General features: G+C 50.1%; 3 protein-coding genes across 3 annotated transcripts; 2 read left to right on the top strand and 1 right to left on the bottom strand.

Moving 5' to 3' along the window:
- Positions 1-5079: 5079 nt before the first annotated feature.
- NEUTE1DRAFT_103527 (uncharacterized protein) lies at positions 5080-5862 on the bottom strand (the record flags this gene model as incomplete). The annotated part of the gene is made up of 1 exon (XM_009855749.1): positions 5080-5862. The coding sequence occupies one exon, from the start codon at positions 5860-5862 to the stop codon at positions 5080-5082; it is 783 nt and encodes a 260-aa protein (XP_009854051.1).
- Positions 5863-6901: 1039 nt separating this feature from the next.
- NEUTE1DRAFT_87058 (uncharacterized protein) lies at positions 6902-9442 on the top strand (the record flags this gene model as incomplete). Its single annotated transcript, XM_009855748.1, has 2 exons — positions 6902-7257; positions 7321-9442. The coding sequence occupies 2 exons, from the start codon at positions 6902-6904 to the stop codon at positions 9323-9325; spliced, it is 2361 nt and encodes a 786-aa protein (XP_009854050.1).
- Positions 9443-16766: 7324 nt separating this feature from the next.
- On the top strand, positions 16767-19013 carry NEUTE1DRAFT_87053 (uncharacterized protein; the record flags this gene model as incomplete). The annotated part of the gene is made up of 1 exon (XM_009855747.1): positions 16767-19013. One exon carries the CDS (start codon positions 16883-16885, stop codon positions 18788-18790), a length of 1908 nt encoding a protein of 635 aa, XP_009854049.1.
- Between the last annotated feature and the right edge of the window lie 3309 nt (positions 19014-22322).

Here is a 22322-nt window from a genome sequence, read left to right as displayed (position 1 = left end):
GTGTACGGGCATACACTTTACCCATATACGCTATGAAATGCTAGGCAGTATCGCCCTCCGTCTATCTAACCTGCGAGTATTTCGGACTTGGAGCATATCTGATCCCTTGGGGTTCATTTAGCTTTCACCATCATTGTGCGCTGGTATGATTTTCGCCGGATTTCGTACGAAAAAACATCCGCACGGAAACACCCCTATCTCACTGATCATCGTCAACCACGGAGAGGTGCTTTTAGAAGAGGTGGTAAAAGGATTATCCGTTCCTGAGCAAGAACAATAAGGCACGCATACAGCGAAAAATCAAACTGCTTGTTCCCGAACCGAAAGCGGTGATGGATGGGGCGATCAGTAACTGGCCTTGAGAGTTGAGACGCAACTAACATCAGGTTCAAGGAGCGGGAACCCCATGAGTGGTGGTTAGTAACGCCAAGACCTATGAGAGGAGCTCAAATTGAGGCTGTGCAAATGCAGACCCTCTCTTCCAAGCTATCTATTGGTAGCCATGAACCAGATAAGCCAGGGCCCCCCATTCCATATGGATTCTGGCCCGTCCGTTATTCGCTTCGCCTGTTTGGGACACTCGACTGTTGTTGACTTGAGGGGTTTTGTGAAGCGCTGTGGTGTGGTCTGATCGGTAGGTGAACGTTCTCAGATTTTTCTCAAGGTTGAGAAATTTTGAAAGGACGAATGGGTATCGAAAAAGGTTGGAGATACTGCAAGTTGACGTTGTCTCCGGTTACAGTTCGAAATGTGATCAAGAATGGAAATACTGATATCTTCAAGCAAAACGAACAGGCCACCAAAACCTCTCCCCCTTTTCAAGCCGACATCCAGCAAGTTGTCAGAAATTCTTTCTTTCGATATGCTCGTCTGAGAATCATCCCGCGTGTAAAATGATACCTTGATTCATGTACCAAGGACATCCGATACCTCATATATGTACACATCAAGAACGTTACCGCTGGACACAGCTCTTGAACACCTCAGCGAACTAGACGACTTCGCAGATTTCAGGCTGAAAACTCAGCTGCCCGAATTGAAGTCGGTGAGCGTCCAGCCTCACCGGTAGGGATACTTGCCGTCCCGGCCGGTACTCAAGGTCAAGTGATCTACGAAACAAGGGTTCAGCAACTCCAGGGGCTGTTTGCATCTCTGCCGCCCACGGATAGCTACATATTTGTTCTCTCTCTTCTTTTTCTTTTCTTTTTTTTTTTCCCCTTATGCTGATCTAGCAAAGTCCAGCAGACAGGTAATTAGGGAAGGTGGTATGGAGAAGAAAAAAAAAAAAAAAGAAGAAAAAAGAAAAAAAAAGACGGTATGCCAAAGACCCTGGCACTGCTTGGACCTCCGATAAACCCAGACGAGGACTCGGGACGGGACTGAGGATCCAGACACAGTAATGCTAACCTCCACTGGGATAAGGGTGAAAAAGAAGATTGAGGCGCAGCATCTGCATTGTGCCGTCGACGTGGGACAACAGAAGGGAAGAGGGCAAGTTTCATTCGTTACTCGTCAAAAAAATGTGCTTGGGCTTGATGTCAGTCCCTTCCCGGCCCCGGTCCCCGAGTGAGAGAAAAGCGGTGTCTGTCAGTGCAGTAGGTATGTACATGCTACCTTGCAGCAGAACAATAGCAGGCCTGGTAAGGTAACTTACAACTGATACGTTTCAGTGTCCTGACGAGTGGGAGATGGATATCTGTCTCTTTCGAGAAATATGTAAAGTGAGGATAGACAAGTTTGAGCTCCTTGCTGGTGGAATCACATCAACGTGTCTTAGGTACATAAGTGGTCTGTCGACTTTTCCTTACAAATAATAAAGCATGACCAGGCCAGGAACTCCTGGATGACTTCATCTTAACGACTCACTCCAGCCCGCCAAGCAGACAATCTCCGACTTCAATAGTCATGGAAAGTCACGCCAGGCATGATCATGATTCGGAGCGAGAGGCTCGGCGTCCTTGGTATCTCCTCGCTTCTCGCTCTTGAGACCGGACCACTGTCGTCTATCTGCCCGGTTATCAAATAGGAAGATAAGGTAACGAGGCGTAACGCCTGTTATGCTTGTCTTTTTTTTTTCCCCTTCCAGTCACTGTACTAGAAGCTTCTGATCCCAATCGGAGACATTGATGCCGACCAGCTAGCTAGCAAGCAAGCAAGCAAGCAATGCCGTCCGCCTAGACTCGAGGTCATATCAAGGACCAGGTCATTGTGATCAGAAGGAGATCGAAGACCGGAAGCTTTCCGGATCTTGACCTTGATCAACGCTCGGCTGGAAAACACGGCTAGCTAGATAGCTAACTGGAAGGAGACCTCAAATTACGGAAGGTGTTATTGGTATCCTATGCTCCTTCTACTACCCAACCTCCAACCTCCAACATCCAGCCTCGGTCTCAGTCTCAGTCCGGCCTTCATACATTGGATACCGTGCCGGCAAAACGGAGACAAACAACAAGACTTGATATCAACTTGGGTGGACCCAAACAACCGTATCTTACTCGCCTTGACCCCAGACGACAAGATCAACAGGGACTGACTGACTGGGAGGCTTTTACGAAAAGTCTAAGCCTCACTCGCTTCACAGAGTACACGTACGGCATATGTTCGCGCGTATGTATGATAGCGAATTCGGTTCTCCGCCTTCTCTTTCGTTCTTCGTTCGGTCCTGGTAGGTTGTCTTGGTATTACTCGAGGCTGGTATCGATCGGTTGTAGAAACTAGAACGACGACATGCCGTGATAGGTATGGAAGATATGGAGTTCATTAACACGTCACCATCATGGCTGTTACGAGTTCCAGCGAAGGAAACAAGCAGAACGCGTATATCGCATGATCCACGTACCAAATATGGAGATCAAGAGAGCGGACGAGAAGATGGAATCACCTATGTATGCCTGACTTACACCCAGCCTCGACGTCTTTGACTTGCGTCTAGCCAACGAGGTAGGATATGTAGTGGGACAATAGAAGACAAGATGGGGCATGCCAACGGGGAGGTCAAAGACGTGAACGAGGCGTGTACCAAGCCCTGTGGTCAAGGCAAACGAGCTATCCATCACCATATTCACAGTACCGTCGTCAACGACTTCCTATTGTGCCTAAGTGCATGTGGGTTGGCCAGGTGGATATTGCCAATTTCCATGTCCGACTCGGCGCATCGTGGCTGTGAGGGTTAAAGTCACATTCTAAACTCTGTTGGTGATGGGAATTTGATCGTAATAGGGACATGGGGTTTGAATATGCCGCATCCACGTGGAGGTGGTGGGCAGGGGTAAAGACGAGTTGATGGTAGTAGATGGTAGATGCTCACCTTGTGGTCGTCGCCATCTTGGACTTCGTTGGTTGGTGTGTTCACGTCACGATATATCACATTACAATCTTGGTCTTCTAATTTCTGGGCAATGTGGCTGGCTAGATTATGCTTTTAGCAACACATGCCAAGATGAGCTTCCTGAAACTACCTTGCTAGCTTATTATATCGGTATCTGATGATCGTCTAACGCATCAGCTCAAACTCAAAGGACGATGGAGATGCAAGGTAAATCTAGGTTTTACCCGAGGATGGACAAAGTTGTGGAATTATAGACTAGTCTAACATCATGGACTCCGCAACTCCGCAGCCAAGAACATGGAAATTAAAACAGTCTGGATACTCCAGGATCAGATCGATATCAATCAGACTTCTTCACTCCCTAATTCCTCAATAAACACGGACGCAGCCAATGCCGTGTGATTATTTGAGCACGTTCAAGAGAGACTCTACTACCAAGCGTGGCAGTGAAAGTCATGGCATGGTGATTGATGAATGTGGAAGTGTCAGTACAATTCATTGGTTGCGATTGGCTGCAATTTTGTTTTCCGCAAGGCATACACATACACATAGGCACACTAGAGATTCCCGTCTGCCTGAGCGAATCTCTTTGCTTATCGAACTTCTTGTACTAACCTCGTAATTTGCCGTTGAGGAATGCTTAGGTAGCTGGAAGTAAGATGGTGGCAATTGAGGAAATGAAGAAGAACTAAAAGTGAGGGAGAGGCCTCCCAGGGGCGAAATTGATTTTTGTACAATAGGCACAGCCACGAGGGGAACTATGAGGGTGAAGGGAGGCCAAAGAACATGAGAAGTATCCTTTGCCTTGTGGGTTTGTCTCAAACTTGTGTTTATCTGCCCGGATGTTAACTGCTGTCAAATATTGGTGGTGCATTGTAGATGACTTCAAAATCACGAGCGGATCGACATGGAATGGGATTTGAGAAATGAATCTCTGACCTAGCAACAGGCTATTCCAGAGCGCGCCTAGTAAGGTATAACAAAGGGCTAGGTAAGGACAGGTACTGGTCTGAGGGTATGATGGATGGACATGGGAAGAGATACGTAGAAAGCAGAATATAGTTTGGTTGACCTAGGGAAAGCAATTGGTTCAAGCGGTAAATATCTGACCACGAGAATCGTAGTAAAGTGCACCCGTAAGTCTAACTTCAATCTGAAACAAGCAGGCATAATAGCGGCCAGATGCGGCAAGCGGACGATGAGCGATATCGATATTGATTTCGAATGCTATTGTCGCCGGCAGGGCAACATAAGCTTGATTTCTTTTCCCCCGTGGTTCAGCACATGAGAAGAAACAGTAGATCACGAAAGCTTGATGCTTAACTTGTCATCTCTGATTGGTGCAGTGGCGAGATGGTGGGAGTAGATGTTGACGACGAAGGGTGTCACGTGAGCCTCATCGATAAGATAACGGTTACTGATCACGCAAGCTGGGAAACAATGGACAACAACGACGACGATGAACACGTAAAAATGACAACACAGCCATCATCAAGAAAGTTGCGATCGACCCAACATCAATTTTTGTACTCAGACGACTGAAGACGATATCATACATGCTCTTGCCGACGATGCGTCATACGATGGTTTTGCCGGATAAGAAATCTCTGCACACAGGCAAAGGATGCTACAACTTCTTGCTCGAACATAAAACCGACTCGGCATTACACTGCCCTCCGAGACGTCACCTAGAATCTTGAATATGATGCTGCTTGGGTTATGCTGGTGGTGGCATCCCGATTCATCAAGTGTCAAACTTTGACAAACCTCCATACCGTCCCCTCCTGTCCATCCTGCCAAACCATCGACACTGGGAACCCCTCTTCCCAGTCTTCTTCCGAATGCGAGCCCGAGTCCGAGCCCTTTGGCTTCAATCTTGCTTTGACAAGCCGTGGGATTGCCTTTGAATTTGATTCTGTCGGAATTTGTAGAGAACACATGATGTATCCGCGCTTATTCGGCTGCGGTGTCTCACATTCTTCCTCGTGTTTTCCATCTTCTTTCGCCCTGACGCATATGAACCGCTCCGACTCCCCGTGATTGACGCTGACATTCCAATAGCTACCAGAGAGCGGATCGGAGGCAGTGGCTTTGTCACCGATATTGAGTCCGAGATACCGTCCGTCCGCGGCATTGCGAAAGCCGAGCCACCCGTCCGTTTCGACACAATGCCAATGCCAGTTGCATTTGCCTCTGAGGGGATGGCCTTCTCCTAAATTGACCGGAACTTTATAGAGGGCAGGCCATCCGCCAATCACCATCAGCGCTAGATTGGTTGGTTGGTGGAGGATGATATATGTCGAATTTCCCGTGGGATTGTCGTCATGGTCTTGGTAGAGATCCCCCACGGTATCAGATGTGGGAGATCCTGATGAGTGGTCCATCTTCTGAGGAGGTGTCGAGGTGATGAAGGTATGAAGTGAGGATGATGCTTTGGTACCCCAGTCGGGTGTGGGAGTTCGGATGGTAATGCTCGATGAAGTTGAGGATGTACACGAAGCAGAAGAAGACGGTGATGAGGAGTGCGTGCTCATTGCTGGGGGTGTGTGCGTCTTTTTCTTTGTTCTGGACCTGACTTGATCAGACATCGAGTGAGTCGTCCATGTTAGTTGTAGGAGAAGAAGGTTCGTATCAACCCGAATTGAACGGAAGAAGAAGGGCATAGAGAGAAGGAAGCTGCCACTGTTTCTTGATCCGACGCCCGTGGCAACCATGTCCCACCGGGAAGGCTTCCAACGGCTTACTGACGTGGAGAGGACAACTGCATGCTTCTTGGTCGTTTGTACCTAACAATCACTCGCCACGCCGATGCCTACAAACGCAGTTAAGAGTATGCACGGCTGGGGACAAGTTGGTGTCATCTGGATGATTGAGTGGAAGCAACAACCCTATCGATGGTTATTACTATGTGGGAGAAAGAATGGGGAGAAGAGCCACGGAAGGAACTACACGGCGGATAGAACGATTGGACGCTGCCACTCGGACCGGGACTGACTCTGGCAACCCATAAGGTAACTACCTCTACTTCTGTAGTCAATAACCATCGAAAGGAACAGCCAAACAACGACGATTCGGGACTTCTCTACATTCGTAGCCTCCTCTGAGATGCCCCTTCCTATCATGACTACCGCGGCTTCCCTCTCAAGTGTTGGTGACAGTGATCGGGCGTTCCCCCGCGAACTTGGTTTGAGGGCATTGACAAGACATACATTTTTCTAACCAACGAGCTTTGGCCTCACCAGATGTTTCTGGCTGTGAGGCTGGGACGACATCCCAATGGCTGATTCACCCGTACCCTTTTCACGTGACTGCTCATTCAGCTGAGTAGGGTAGTATTCGTGTTTTCTATGGCAGCCTAAATCACTCCGCCTTGAGCATCTTTCGCATTGAAGCACAGCTGGCGCATTCTCTCTAAACTATACTGTCATTTCCTCGCTCTTGTTCTCTCCAACACTTTCGCACAGGAAATAGCAGACCCTGGATTGAAGGCAAGTCCCCGGTCTCAAGTTACGGCTCCTCGAACTCAGTTAACCATGTAACAGGACCACCGCAATCTTTTTGTCCAGATCCAGGATGGCGGAAACGGAAACGCTTTGTGAATACTGCGCCGCCATCGACTTTGAACAGCTTCGTCTTCCATCTTCCAAAGATGTGGGAAAGCTTAACGAAGGACGGCCAGTTGAAGACATATTTCCCTCCATCGATTACAGCATATGGAGCACGGATCGTCCCCACTGGAGTCTTGGAACCCAGAGCCGAATCCAGAGATCTGCTGCCACTTGCCCGTTCTGCAGGGAAGTCTCTCTCGTTCTCGAAACATCAGGGGTGCGAGTAAAAGCGCCTACTGTTTTCGAAAAAGATCCCATTTGCGACGTCTACTTCACCGAGGCCGGCCGCGTACATGCGCCTCCAGGTGTGACCTGGGAGCGGTTCGCGCCGCTTGAGAACTTCATGTTGTTACGGAAGTTTGCAGAGAACCTTTACGCTTGGAGGAATGAGCAATACCTACGGCATAAATTGCTACCTAACAAATCCCCACCTTCGCTTAATAATTTACCCCTAATACCTTATCCGAGAGTCTCCTTGCGATGGACGGTACCCGAAAAGCATCCGATGCCTTGGTACGCGAATTACCCTAAGTATGAAGGTGTTATTGAGCTCTTTGAATGCTTCCAAAGCATCGAAATGGGCATCAATGAAAGACGAAGCTTGTTTAGTGGACGGGAGAGGCCAGCCCTGCTTGACCTGGAATTGCCACGGCGATGGCTACGTGACTGTTTGGACAACAATAACGGCCGATGTACTCCCGAGCCAAAAGGCGAAGGTGTCAGATCATCAATCTTCCGCCTTATCGACACGAAAGCAAAGTCAGTTGTTGAATTTGATGAACACCGTCTCGGAGATACTCCGTATGTGACGCTCAGCTATGTTTGGGGTACTACACAACAAGCTGTGCTTAAACGTGAGAATGTCCTTCAACTACAGTTGCCTGGCTCTCTTCAAGGGGTCACTTCGCGAACCATTACAGACGCTATGATATTCACGTTCAATATGGGATATCGGTACCTCTGGGTGGACGCGCTCTGCATTGTACAAGACGATGATGCGGATAAGATGTCTCAACTCCATATCATGGGTGATATTTACAAGAATGCCGTCTTTACAATTGTGGCCGCTGCGGGTGGGAATTCTGGCTCAGGGCTTGCGGGTATTCGTACGCCTCGAACAGTAATCCAACGCAAAGTTCAAGTCAAACAAGCGGGCCCACAAAAAATGCCCTTGTGGCTCATCTCAACGGCTATGCCCCGTGTCGTCTCTTCATATCAACTATATACGAGTGGCCTTCCTTGGCAGACCCGCGGATGGACGTTACAAGAAAAAGCTCTGTCGCGGCGCGTATTCGTGTTCACAGACGAGCAACTATTCTGGAGTTGCAGGCGATGTCACCGATGGGAGGAGACCGATACTGAGACTAAGCTTGCCTTCCTGTCGTGGCATCCCATGACTATGACGGAGGCAGACGTCACACCTAGTCGTATTTGGACATCTCTGTGGACGCTGATTACCGACTTCTCAACCAGGCATCTCAGTTTAGATGGTGATGCTCAAGATGCCTTTTCTGCTATTCTCCGAGAATATACAGAACTAACCGGTTATCAGTTCTTGTGGGGCCTGCCTGTCTCCAAATTGCAATTCAGTCATGCTTTATGTTGGCAAGCGAATGGTCCTCTCGTGCGAAGAGAATGTCTCACTACTTTACCGACTACATCACTGCAAGTTAAGGTGCCGTTCCCAAGCTGGTCATGGCTCGGCTGGAAAGGTGACATACGAAACCAATGGTGCTCTGCCAGTTCTCTAAAACTCGAGATTAGGCCGTATGTGCTCAGAAATACACCTGTGCGGCTGGTGGAAATATATGACATTCCGGAGGACAACATGTCAAGGGCCATGCCTTCCTCCACGAATGGTGGAGAAAGCGCATCGCCGCTGCCAACTCATAGCTATCCAAACGCATTTGAGTCCTTGACCCTCGACACAATTTATAGGACCCTCAGCCCGGATATTACACCGAAGCGACTCTCTCGCACCCCTGATGACCAGCTCCTCTTCTTCTGGTGTGAACGTACCTTCCTTTATTTTGAAAAGCCTAGCGGCGACGAAGACAACATCGGTGTACATGACGAGGAAGGTAAGCATCTATTTTTCCATATTCAACGTTGGGTTTTGGGTCATCTGGACCAAGAATGGGAGAGACCTAAATACTCCTGGCAAAGTGATCGGATGAAGGTCGAATTCATTGCAATTACCAGTTATACGTGCGAGTGGTTAGAGTTGTCAAGTAATCCTTCACAGCGAGAGGAGCAAGGCACCGAGTTTTTCTTGTTTTTGATCAAGAGGCGTCAGGGTATCGCCTATAGGGTCGCTATGATTGAGCGTGTTCCCATGCGGAAGTGGCTGAAGTGTGAACGGGAGAGGATTCTTGTTGCTTTGGGGTAGGACATCATGTAGTTCTTGAATCTTATGTCTGCTTTTCACTTCAACGTTTCTTTCATTAACTTTCAACCTCTTGCCTTTCATCAAAGCTACATACTACAACTCGGGAGATATTTCAGAGGTACTTAGTGTACATTGACAACCACGGTCTTTCCATGTTTTGTCCTCATCTTGATGGAATGGCCCGGGATTTTAGATTCAAAATTTTCTGCGCTACGGTAGGAGCGTGACTGCGGAAATATGGATGACTTCAATCTCTGGGGCTTCCCGAGCTCTTCGAACTCCTTTGCCGTCCGCACGGCACACCTTCAACAAAGGATACGGACAGCACAGGCTAGCCTAACCAAAGACAAAAACACAGAATAGTAAGAAGAGAAAAATGTAAATGAGATGAACGAAAAAGGTTAGGAGAGTTTGAGCCGACCCAACATGTCGAATCCAACAACATCAAAAGACCTCGAAAGAGTTATGATTTGGCTTCCATATACGAAGATCACTGAGATAGTGAAGGTCCTTACGATGTGAAGATCAAGACTTTGTTCAAGTTCAACTTCCAGACGGCTATACCACTGTTTCAACAACGCTTGCTAATACCCACCCCAAAGTCCCAAACCCCCAGTTTCATCTTTGGAGGTCACATGAACGACTTCAGCGACACCATCTCCCACGACGACTTCTTCAGCTTTACGTCCTCAGTCTCCCTCCCCACCCCCTAGACTTAGCTTCCACTAATCCACCAGCTCCAAGCCACCGACCAACTGAACATTCCCCCAGAGCCTCGCGGCAAGACGTCTTCTAGTTGTGTGAGTGTGCGGTCGAAGGCATAACCGTCAAATGTTTCATCGTAAGCGGCCATGACTATGTCCACCCAATGGATCTAGCCAAGTCGTGGAAGGAATCAGAATCGCACTCTGTTATTTTCTCTGATCTCAACACGGACGACGCCGGCTGCTTATAGAAATAGGATCTCGTAAAGGTAGCTCGTCATCCACCACCAAGACGGAGCTTCTAGTCCGAGTGTCCGACGGAGCCGCTGGTAGTGGAAACGCCCGTGACACCACCGAGAGGTACAAGCGACGAGGGGTCCGGCGAGCTGGACGCACGAAAAATTTATATCTAGGTACGTAAAGGCAATGTCACGAGTTGCGCTTGCGAGCTTGACATAGATATCGTGCTGATTATATCGCACTTGTGCCTTCATCGATGTAATACTGACGACGGGAGTCAGGTCCGTTGATGCAGTAGTAGCAGGTGCGCTATCTTGACTTCCGGAAATAATTGATGATGAAACCGAAAATCATGTTGAATAGAAACATTGGTATGCTTAGCTACCTGCCGGGCTTGGACTGGATCATATCACACTAGTGATGAATAACCATGGCCACACACACATACGGAAATGTATATGTGAGAACAAACATCTTTGCGAGTTAGAAGGTTTTTTGGACGTCGAAGATTACATCCAGTTATCTCCCTCCCTCCCTTTTCTTTAGCTTCCTTTGAGATGAACGACAAGCACCATGGTACGCCAAGTTGATTAGATAAGATAAAACAAACCCAAAGCATGCAAGATAAAAAAATAAATACAATCGAAGAAAACCAATTCCGTTTGAGGGCAAAAAAAGAAAGTAAAAGCAAAAGAAATGGTTATCAAATGCCCACAGCCAGAATCGAACTGACGACCTCATCATTACTAGTGATGCGCTCTACCACTGAGCCATGCGGGCGGGGATTTGATTTGTTGAAACCCTTGATCAAATCTCTGTCTCAAGAATCCCACCAGTAACACCGGCAAGTCCGACAAAACAACAATCGGGTGACGGGAGGGAAGCTTTCGAAATTCCAAGTGCTGGATGATGAAGCGTTGATAATTGGTGATGTAGAAAATGCGCAAAAGATAGATATGCTCATCTGCTGCTCCACTCAAGATGGTTTCCGTACCAGATAAAACATGCTGAAAGATACCTACATACTCACGACCGTTAAGTTAGGACATGCAACGAAAGCTAGGTGTTGAGTCTGGTAGTAGTGACGGGGAAGAACGGGAAAAAGCAGGGCAGCCAAAATACCTTGGACGGGAGTGCTGGTGATAGGATGGAAGCACAGTGAACAAGCGCCAAGAGGCACGACCGGCCAACAACGACCGACACAAATGATAGAGGTACTCTTGCCCTAAGGAGGCTAACTTTTGTAATTTTTTTTTTCTCTTGGCGTCAAACACCTTGCACCATCGCAATGGGCACAACGCCTAACAATGCTTCGTTACAACACCATCTACACTTTAACCCTTAGATCCTCCAAACCTCACAACCTCACCTCCCCATCCCAGGCCTCTGCGACCCCGGTCTCCCCATCGCATTCCCACTCCCACTTCCCCTTCCACTCTCACCACCAACCCCTGAACCTCCAGCCCGATTCATAGTCAAAGGCTTAAAAGGCTTCATCAACCTCTCCATCGGTTTGATCGCCCCCATCCCCTCCGTTCCACCCAACCTCGCCAACCCCACCGGCTTCCTCACCACGCCCGCCGCCCCTCCTCCCGCTTTCCGTTTGCCAGGATACCCACCCAACCCCGTCGGCAAGACATTATGGCAAGTAGTAACATGCAAACTTCCCGCCGGTCTCGTAGGAGTAGGCGGTTGTTCGTTTTCCTCCGCTTCGTCTTCGTCTCCTCCTCTCGCTGGTTTTGGGGGAGCTGATATGCCATCGTCGGGTTCAGGCCTCGTGGGCGAGCTCGAAAAACAGACATATTGCTTTTTATAGTGAAACGAAGACACAGAAGAGGAATCTTTGGGTGGTTGTAGAGAAGGAGGACGAGTAACGTTGAAATTCAGACCACGACTGCTTCCTAACCTATGGGAGGCAAGTTCAGGGGCTATACCTGCGGTGACGGTGGGGACAGAGGGTTTGGAGGGGTGGCTTTGAGCCCTTTGGAGGCCGCTAGCGCCGGTGAAGGTGCGGGTTGAGGGGCTGTGATTGTGGTTTGAGGGGAGGGATGGGTGGCGGGATAAGGCCGGTTGCGGGAGACGGGGAGTTGGTACAGAGGGACGGTTGGTGGTGGTAGAGGCGGAAGTGATAGATGAACCGGAGCCGGTGCCGGGCTCGAAATTGGACTTAACAAATCCGAGAATGCTTTTTTGGTCGGCTGGTCGCTTGTTCGTACCTCGCTTTATGCCTGATGAAGCTGAGGCCTTGTTGGCTCTGGCTTCCAGGGCGGCAGCGGCGCTGGCGTTGGCCGCTGCGGTGATAGCTGCTTGATGGACGGCTGCGTTGACAAAGCCAGGGAGGGAAGCCATGGTGAAGGTTGAGGCTTGGTCCATTGTGGTAGCGTGTGGCTTTGCCCATTGAGGCTCTTCATGGCCGTCTCCAGTTGATATCGCCACTGGGTTGTAGAGCTTGGGACGTTTTGATCTCGAAGAGTCGAAGCCATGCCCACTTTCCTGGAAAGCCTCGTCTGGGTCGATGGGATACATATTATCCTCGGTATGGGACATGCTGGGGATCCCCTTGAAGATCTCCTTTTCGGAAGGTAGCCCGCGTTGGAGCACCTTGGCGATATGGGTCATGAGTGGCCGTTCGAAAGTAGGGCCCTTCTTTGCAAAGGAATTGGCGATGGGAGACACAAACGAAGACAGTTCGGTACGTTCGCTACTCCCTGGACTGTTATACACCGGATAGCTGAGGTATAGCAAGGATTGAGCTCGTGTCATGGCGACGTATAGCAATCTTCGCTCTTCATCTCCGTCTTCGGACCGCATATGCGGGATAGAGCCATTGTAGACTGCTGGTATGAAGACGATAGGCCATTCAAGACCTTTGGCAGCGTGAATAGTCGAGATAGTAACCAGTGGCTTACTCTCTTGGCCCTCTTCTCCCTTTTGAGCGTCAGAGGCGAGTGATACGTTGGCCAAGAATTGCGGGAGAACTTCCTCTTCCTTTGACTGTTCAAGCCCCTCGATTTCTGGAAGAGCATCCTCGCCAGACCTGTGTAGGTCTTGCACAAAGTCATTGGCAAGACTAATGAACTCCTGGACGTTGGCCCATCTTTGCTCGTGGTCATCAGGATATGTAACTTGAAGGTAATTTTGGAAGTTCAAGGCTGTTAGCAAATGCTCAATCAAATCGACCAGGCCAAACGGGTTGCTCTCTGCTGCCTCTTCCATCTTCTTCCGTATCCCATTCAACATGCGAATCAGTTCGCCACTAATTTTCTGTTCGGCATGCTTGGTGATCTTGGTCTTGGCAGTTCGGTCTCCCCGGCAGTGCTTGACAAGGAGACTAAAAAGACTGAAAGATGACTTCTCTGCTTCTTCGATAAGGTTCTTGATAGTGCCGTCGCCTATGCCTCTCTTGGGAACGTTCATGATCCTGCCAAGCGCATCATTGTTGTCGGGCTGATGGATAACTCGTAGATAATCAAGAATAGTCTTGATCTCTGAACGCTCGTAAAATTTGAAACCGCCAACCATACGGTAAGGAATTCCTGCTTTGCCGAGGGCACTTTCGACGTGCCTTGACAGCGATGCTGACCGCAGAAGAATAGCCACATCGTTATGGGTCAACATTGACCCCGACATGAGAAGCGCACGGCGTATCTCGGCGACGATCCACTCTGCTTCGGTTGAAGCGTTCTTGAGTTTGCGCAAGACTGGACGGGAGCCTCTGTCATGGACAGGTTTCAACACCTTTTGATATCTTTTCTTATCCTGCTGAATCACTAGCAGTGATAAGTCGAGGATGGCTTGGGACGAGCGGTAGTTCTCTTCGAGCGAAATCTCGTCGGTTTTCGGATAATCGCGGAGAAGTCTCCATAAGTTCTTGATCTCGGCCGAGCGCCATCCGTAGATACTCTGATCTGGGTCGCCGACAATTGTGATTCTCTGATGCTTTTGGGCAAGCAGTCGCATAAGCTCGTATTGCACGCCGTTCGTGTCCTGGTATTCGTCGATCAGGACCGTCTGTATATTAGACACACAAGATGGGAACTTGCGAAGAAGTTCCACGCACCGGACCAGCAGATCGTCATAGTCTAGCAAGTTTGATCGTTCCAAGTGGGTCTGGTACTCGGTATAGCATACCTCCAGATCCCGCTGACCTTGTTGTACCGGCTGCTTCTTTGGCGGTTGGGGCAAAGAGGAAGGACTGGGTTCCATTCCCTTGGCTTTCTTCTTGCTTATCCAGGCCTTTGCCATTGGCGGATCGAGACCCAGTTGTAGCCTTTTGGATATTCTCGTGATGATGGATCTCGAGTCGTTATCGTCGGCAATGCTGAACTTTTCGCTCAGTCCAATGTGGCGGCCGTATGCGGCAAGGTAGCGTCGAGCAATGCTGTGGAATGTGCCCAGAATGATCTTGTTTTCGCGGCCGTTTCCCAGAGCCTTTCCAATGCGCTCCTTCATTTCCCGAGCAGCCTTGACGGTGAATGTCGCGACAACGACATCTTGTGGTTGGTAGCCGACATGGTCCACCAACCAGACCACTCGGGAGGTAAGGGTGTGTGTCTTTCCGCTGCCTGGGCCGGCTAATATAGCGACAGTGGCAGCATCCGAAGTCACGGCGCGTGCCTGGGCATTGTTTAAGCTGTCGAGGATGGAGTGTTTTGGCGGCGCGGAGGGAGGAGACATGGGGAGCGAGGAAGGGACTGCAAGAGCAGCGAGATTGAGCAAATATTGTATGGTGATTGGACCGGCATTGGAGCCCAGCAGCTCGAAATCTGCAAAATTCGGGCTAGTTGCTGTGCCTGTACAGGTTCATTGCAGTTTGTTGCCGGCGATTGTCAAGTGGAATTCGCGAACGACAACTGAAGCGGGTCGCGCCGTCAAGGTGCCTGGCTCCACTATCGCTGCACGAAAGCATGTGACTTGTTGGAGGTCCAGTTTGATCATTGCATCTCGCAGATAACCCTAACCCCTACCTAGCATGGCCTGACACTCGAATCGCTGTCGCCGCCAAACAAGACGCCAAGCACTCTAGACTTTTTCAATTTCCAAATTCATCCACAGAGCCAACTCTCCAGACGGCCACATATTGAACCAAAAGGTCCAACTCTCTGCGCGAGAGAGCCGTCATACACCTTCACCCACCCTCTCATCATTTCAATTGACCGATATTTTTCAAACCCCTCAATTGCCCAGGACCCCGTTGGCAATCACCATGGATCAAGCAGACCTTGTCAGGTGTCGGACCGTTGCATTGCATTCCAACATCTCATATCGACCCTCTTAAGTATCGCGAAATACGATCGCAAAGCCTAACCCCTCATCCCCGGTTCAGAGCCTCCCGACTCTCTCGGCCATGACGGACGTGGTCTAAACTCTATTCCACCGAACATCATGGCCAAAGAGGCGGCATGGAGCCCGAGGTATACTCACGTTGACAGCATGAACTCCTTACTTCTCGGCTTTGTTTGTTGAAAGCAATCCGGGCGTCTAAGATATCAAGCTCAATGGACATGGCCTCCGTGATATAGCTGACGGGATTGTGCTATTGATCAGGATCAGTTCGGAGCCTAGTGCCAGATTTAACCAACAAATGGCATCAGCACATGCGGCTGACGTGAAATAGTGATCTTCACTTGCTGCTGTGTGATTGTTAGTCAAAGTGACCAAACCCAAGGCGATAGCATGGTGGATAGAGCGCTCCTTTTATCAAAAACCATCGGCTGCTCCTTTCACTAGTGGTGTCGTGACTTTGATCACATGTGCCCATCACTGTGACTTTCTCAGTCCAATTGCCGTCACTGGTAACCATCCCAAGTTCTGGACCCATCGCGGCGGTAACGAGGCTCGAACACTGCAAGGTACGCCTCATCGTTGGAGGGCCTGTCAAGGCTAGCCATGCACGAGTTTCCGTGCTGGGAAAAGGCGGTGGGTTTGGAAGAGTTTATTTTTCACAGAATGGGGTCCAGGGACAAGACAGATCAAAATCCAAAAGAGAAACAAAGGCCAAGGACGGGACGCGGGAGCGGCACCAATCGCCAGGGGTCAACAACGGGGTGGAGGCGGAGATAGACGACCTCACCGGCGTGGTCACCATGTGCCAGCCAATCGCGTCGAGTCCCTTGCCGCTCGCCCTCCGGTGCTGTCAAGTCCACCCGACCAATCACGTCTCATACAAGCGTAGCACCACTTCTTGTGCTCACCAAGACCCCAATCAACATGACCGATTCTCTCTCTCTTTGGGGCCTCCATCCAAAGCTATTTTTGACGGTCATCATGCGGGAATCACGAGTGAGAATGCAAGTGGAAGAGGTGCCTGAATCCGGCCCCTACGCCAGTGGCCAATCCGCTCCTAAACTGACCAAAGTGCTCGTCTACTCGACACATGCTTCACGACCCTTCCAACCCGGATTGTGTCAACAGCCGCTACCACAGTATATACCCAGACGTTTGCCTCGACGCCCCTCCTCCCATTGACCTCCTGTTCATGCGGATGCTGTGCTGGTCCATATCACATTGCGTTTCACTCTAGCGGATACTCTGCCTGAGGGATCGACGGTTCCCAAAAAGGCCAGCAGCTCAGAAAGGAACTATACTCCCCGGTATCCGGCCTCATATCATCATGCCCCTTGGTATCAGGACTTTCATCAGCAGAAACAACATCAAGTATAACTCGGCCTGGGTCTTGTCACTCCTGGCCACATCACTCGTTCTCACTTGGCCTCATCTCTGCCTCGCCATTCCTTTACCTCAGCCTAACTTGTCTCCGAGAGGCAACAACAACCCATTGAACATCGATTGGGATCCCGCTCCGGCACCAGAAGACGGCCCCCCATTGTCACGAGGTGCTATCCGTGACCCGGCCTATCTCCCAGCACAGATTGGCGGCATTGTTGGTTCGTACGCGGTATCATTGGTCATTGTCGCCACCCTTCTTCTTGTGCTTTCCAAAGGACGGCGTCAAGCTTTGATCAACGCCGACCTTCCGGAAGAAGACAAGTACCTCGACTTCAACCCTCTCCCGGCATATCTTCAGCAATCCGAGGAGGAGTTTAAACAGACACTTGCACAGTTCCATCAACAAGAACTCGGAGAGCACTTCCTCCAGCAGCAAGAGTACGGACAAGTCCCGCCACCACTTCCTACGCTGCAAATCCCACCGAGCCCATACAGGAACTGGGGATTCAGAGAATCACCACTTAGCGCCAGCAGATCACACTCAGTCATCTCTGCTGGGTCACCAACCTCGACGGTTCTCGCATCCGGTTACGATCTTTCAGTCGACCAGACGGTGATCCAACACGACAGAGCCATGGCGCAACAACAGCTAGAAGAGATGTACAGGCATGTGATGGAGCAAGAGGAGGCAAAGGCAGAGGGGAGGCAGTACATACCACCAAACCTACCAAGACCCTCGGTGTCATCATTTGCTTCCCAGCAACCGCATCAACAAGCCTCAGCAACACCAGGAACTGTCCGCAAAAACAAGCCTTCCAATCTCAACCTTTCCAAGGAAAAGGAGGAGAAGCAATCCCGCGGCGCCTCTTTCCTCAACTTTCTCAAATCCCCCAAGAAGAACAAGGCGCCCCAAGGCCTCTCCATCTCCTCGCCCATCATGACCCCGATGTCCGGCACTTTCCCCCGCGGCTACCACCCGGACGTCGACGGGCAAGAGATGAACTCGATCCCTCCGCGTCACTACGCCCCGGCCAAGCCACCTCCCATCCCCTCGGACGTGCTCCCCTTCCGCCGTCAACAGGCTCAATACCCCAGCCCCGACATCTCCCCCGTAAGCATTCAGTCCATCGACCAACGCATCGACGTCGCCCTCCACCATCCTGCAAATCACGGCGAGCGCGAAGGAGCTCGCCCAGACGAGCGTCTTCCCTCGCACATCCGCGACCCCTCAGCAGCCTCCAACGCCTCTTCCCTCACGGGCGACGCCTACCTCGCCGACCCGCCCTCTGCCGTCTCCGACCGGTCCACCTCGGGTCTCGTCTCCTCCGGCACCGTCGGCCTCCCCTCCTCCCCTCGCCCCGGCGCCAACCGCTTCCCCTCTCTCGACTCAACCCGCACTCTCCCCGCGTCTCCCAAACCCGGTGCTTCCTTCTCCTCTTCCCGCTCTGGCGCCTCCTCAACTGGAAAATCCAGCACTCTCCGCCCCAACGCTCCCGCTCCTCTCAACTCTCTAAGCGGGAACGCCTCCGCCTCCTCCTCTGCCGTCCGCGCCGGCGGCGCTCTGCCCCTCCGCGCTTACGAGCCTTCCCTCGCTAGCCCCACCAGCGGGTCGCAGACAACCAAACAGACGGTATTTACCCGCCAAGTGCCGGGCCCTCTGAGTCCGGGCACTGCTGGCCTCAGAACGCCGTGGACGGGCGCGCCCGTGCCGTATAGTCCGTACCAACCCTTTTCGCCGGTGGTGCCGATTACCCCGTCGTTGGTGACCAAGGCGGATAGGAAGAGGATGAAGAAGTTTGAGCCCAAGACGCCGACGGTGGAGATGGTGAGGAGTGAAGAGGAGATTTGGTAGGTGTGGGATAAAAAGGGGATGTGGAGCGAAAAAAAAAAGAAGAAAAAAAATTGCATGGTACTGGAATTTGGGATTGATATCTTTAGGATGGATGGATGGATGGTAGCATTGGGCGGAAAGATTGGGGGTAAAAAACATGGATGGGTGATGGATAAGGTATAAGTGGCATGATGGATGGATGGCATGGACGGTGATGGTGATGGTGATGGCGATGGTGATGGTGATGGTGATGGTGATGATAAAGCAGGATCTTCTTTTTTACCCTTTTTTTGTTTCCCTTCTCTTTGTCTTTCTCTTCGATGGGTTGTACATACACATAACCGATATACCAATTCTTCTCTGGTTGTTTTCCTTGATGGAAAAAGTTAATTTGATACCTGGGTTTTACACTTCACCTATGTGTCCATCAGTTGTGATGTCATCCGTGATGGTGAATAGGTGTAGTGATTGATGTCGCCTAACGAAGATCATTGCAAGATGAAGGACGACGCTTCGGAAGAAAATAGGAGATGATGAAGTATTGTAGCGTTGATGAAGTAGGGAATGATGTCGATTGCCCAAATCACTTGAATTAGGGATGACACTGACATTGTTTCGAGAAGTGAGTGATATTGGACCGGGTTCCGGCAAGTTGGAGGCCTTCTGGAACGGGATCATGAAGTCACGTACCTCCGTAGGTAGGTACGTGTGGAAGGTGCACCCCGCCCTGGAGTTTCCGGCATGACTCTTATATCTTTTCCTTCCAACCAAAGCAACAATCAAGCATTCTGCACCATCTTGGTTCACTTCTACTCACTTGGTTACGTTTGCGAGGTTTGCTGCCCTCTCCTTCGGTATATAATGTCTTGAAGAGTGCAGTCATTCAAGTCCTGTTGTAAACGGTCAACACTGCTGCATCTGCACAGTCAAGCCTGCGAGACGGAGCCAACTTAAGTCACCTTACCCTAGGGACTGTCCATATGAGCCCCTGCTACCACCGGACTTTTCGACGGGGCGGGTGGCATATCAATCGATTCCAGTCCCCGAATTCCCGCCGGAGGTACTTCTAGCCACGGAATTGGGCCGATAACGAAGGTAGGTATACACTACTGACAACGGCAGCTTCAAGTTTCAAAAGTTGTAGTAGTCATATAGCGTAAATGTACCCCAACCCATCATCTGCACTTCGTTTCCGCAAACTCCACGGCACTTACTATTTTTATCTCGCACGAAGTCCCTTGTATCGCATCGCGGCATGCTGACGCCCAGTAAGACTTTTGGTGGGGGACACTTGGATAAAAGTTTCACTTCCCTGGCTTTCTTGTACTTCTTGAGTTCCTCTCTAGCTACATCCACATCCACAAGTTGTTGGTCTCTGCCACCAGGTGCCGTGCCATACCAGAGGGAACGGTCCGTACCAACCTAATTTCCCTCCCAACATATGCGTGAATAGATGGAAGATGACCAGACTCCAGTCCTCTCATCAGTCCTTACCTCTCGCCAGCTGATGGAACCACCGTTTGGGCTTAGCTAAACCGCATCCTATCCGTGCTGAACCGGCCACCTGATGCATGGCTTCGTACACAAAGGTCAACAACGGTCATGGGTCCCAAGATATACATCCAAAATGAAACAAGAAGTTACCTGACCCAGATCGAATCCTGCATACATGGGACGAAATCCGGAAGCGAGGTAGTGTATATGTAGAAGATACCCAACCCTCCTACATATGTCAGTGAAAGAATCCTTTTCCATCGCTCCAACAATAATGCATGCATATAGGATCTAGAACCCCCATCCTCAAAGCATACTCCAAGGGGTGAGGGCAAGAACGCGGCGCTCCCTAAGCCATGCAGAATATGCAAGCATAGGTACCTACTGCAAAATTCGAATTATTGCGCAATTCGCGAGTTTCTATATACGGTATCTAAGTAAAAGACAGCTTCCGCAGGTACAGCTGACCACTTGCAACTAAGAACAGATGCATGAAACAAATCAATCGTACACAGCATCGCAGCATGTACATATTTCAAGTTGAAAAAAAAAAGAAGATAGTTGGAGGAGTTGATGTTCAAGAAGTTTGGAAATTGTTTCAAAACATTAGATTCGAGGTATCTTCTTGCTCCAGGTTCAAAACATTCCCCAACCCAAGTCAGTTTTCGGGAAGGGGAACAACCTTGTTGCCTCCCGGGATGCCAGTCTCAGTTCCAGAAGAGAGACAGGCATGGAAGGAACAATAAACAACCTGACCTGTGGAGTTCAAGGGACGGAAAGAAGGGACGGAAAGAAGGAAGCATAGATGCACCGGCCGGATTGGAATCCCACGATTCCCATTGGAAGGACCTAATTACATGTGATTCAGATATTATGGGGCACCGCCAAGATTCGTTTCAGTGACGGGAAGCGTTGACTGAATCAATGCAGAGCGTGACTTCCGTCTTTGGAGCCAACAACACAAAACTCGGGGACTTGAGCGACCGTGTCTGCGGATTGGGATCAAATTCAGGCATGTATCCTGGTGCAGGTACCTTATTCATGTATACCAGAAGAGAATCGGGGGTCATATATCATCGCAGCAAGCACAGCGCCCGGCAGCAGCTCAAATTACAGTACATACATCTTGTTATTGAAATTTTTGTAGAAGTGCCCAAGGTAGCCTTGTCCGAAGATCCAGACTTGGAAAACCAACAAGAAGGGGAACTTAGTCCGGGGACATGAATGCGGGATGCACACACTCCTGACATATTGCAGTTTCGGGCCGGGGAGACAAAATGCATATGTACGTACATACCTCAGCTCGATGACAAAGGTTCAACGACGACGAAGGAATCTGACGTCTTCTGCTGGTACTGTAGTAAATCGCCCACCATTCAGCTCTCAGCTAGCTGTGCTTTCCTCTTGATGTGTTGTTGAATGGCTATAACAGCTGAACAATGACAAGCCCCGCGGGACCTGTCAAGCTGATTGGAAGCCCCTGCTCGTTTTCTTCACTCAGCTCGACCGAAAACAGACAATCCGAGAGAACAAGAGAAGGGTACACCCAGCCGGTTGCGATTCCGTCTTCCAAATATTATGAAAAATTGGTGGTGGCCCTGGCAGGCGGGCGTACGTATGAGTGCGTGCGCTGCCGAGACAACTTGAATCCAGTCGGGTCGCGGCTTCTTACATAATTCTTATGCACTAACACGTGGGGTTTTTTTTTCGCCTCGAGTTACCGAAGAGAATTGTTTACGCCGTTCTCGCTTCAGCCCCGAAATTATTACGTTCAATAAGTGTAGTGTAGAAGCGGAGTCGCAAAGATTCGCGTAGACTTCGCGAATACATGAGGTATGTACTGCAGTGGTGTTGCACGAGACATTCAGGTTTTGTCGGTCTGGGGGTTAGGTTCTCGGTTGTCATGGATGTCTTGGTTGAAGTTTTTGCCACCCTACCTACCGGCGTACTCTCCAATTTAAGGTTTGCCCCCCTTTTGGACGGCCCAACCGGCGACAACGTGCGAGTCTTAACGAAAGGGCGGACAGAGTCGAGAGTTGAGAGACCCCGAAAGAGCTCA

The sequence above is a fragment of the Neurospora tetrasperma genome, assembly GCF_000213175.1.
Source record: "Neurospora tetrasperma FGSC 2508 unplaced genomic scaffold NEUTE1scaffold_6, whole genome shotgun sequence".
Classification (NCBI taxonomy): domain Eukaryota; kingdom Fungi; phylum Ascomycota; class Sordariomycetes; order Sordariales; family Sordariaceae; genus Neurospora; species Neurospora tetrasperma.
The sequence above is the reverse complement of the archived record's forward strand: the minus strand, read 5'-3'. Positions and strand labels throughout refer to the sequence as shown.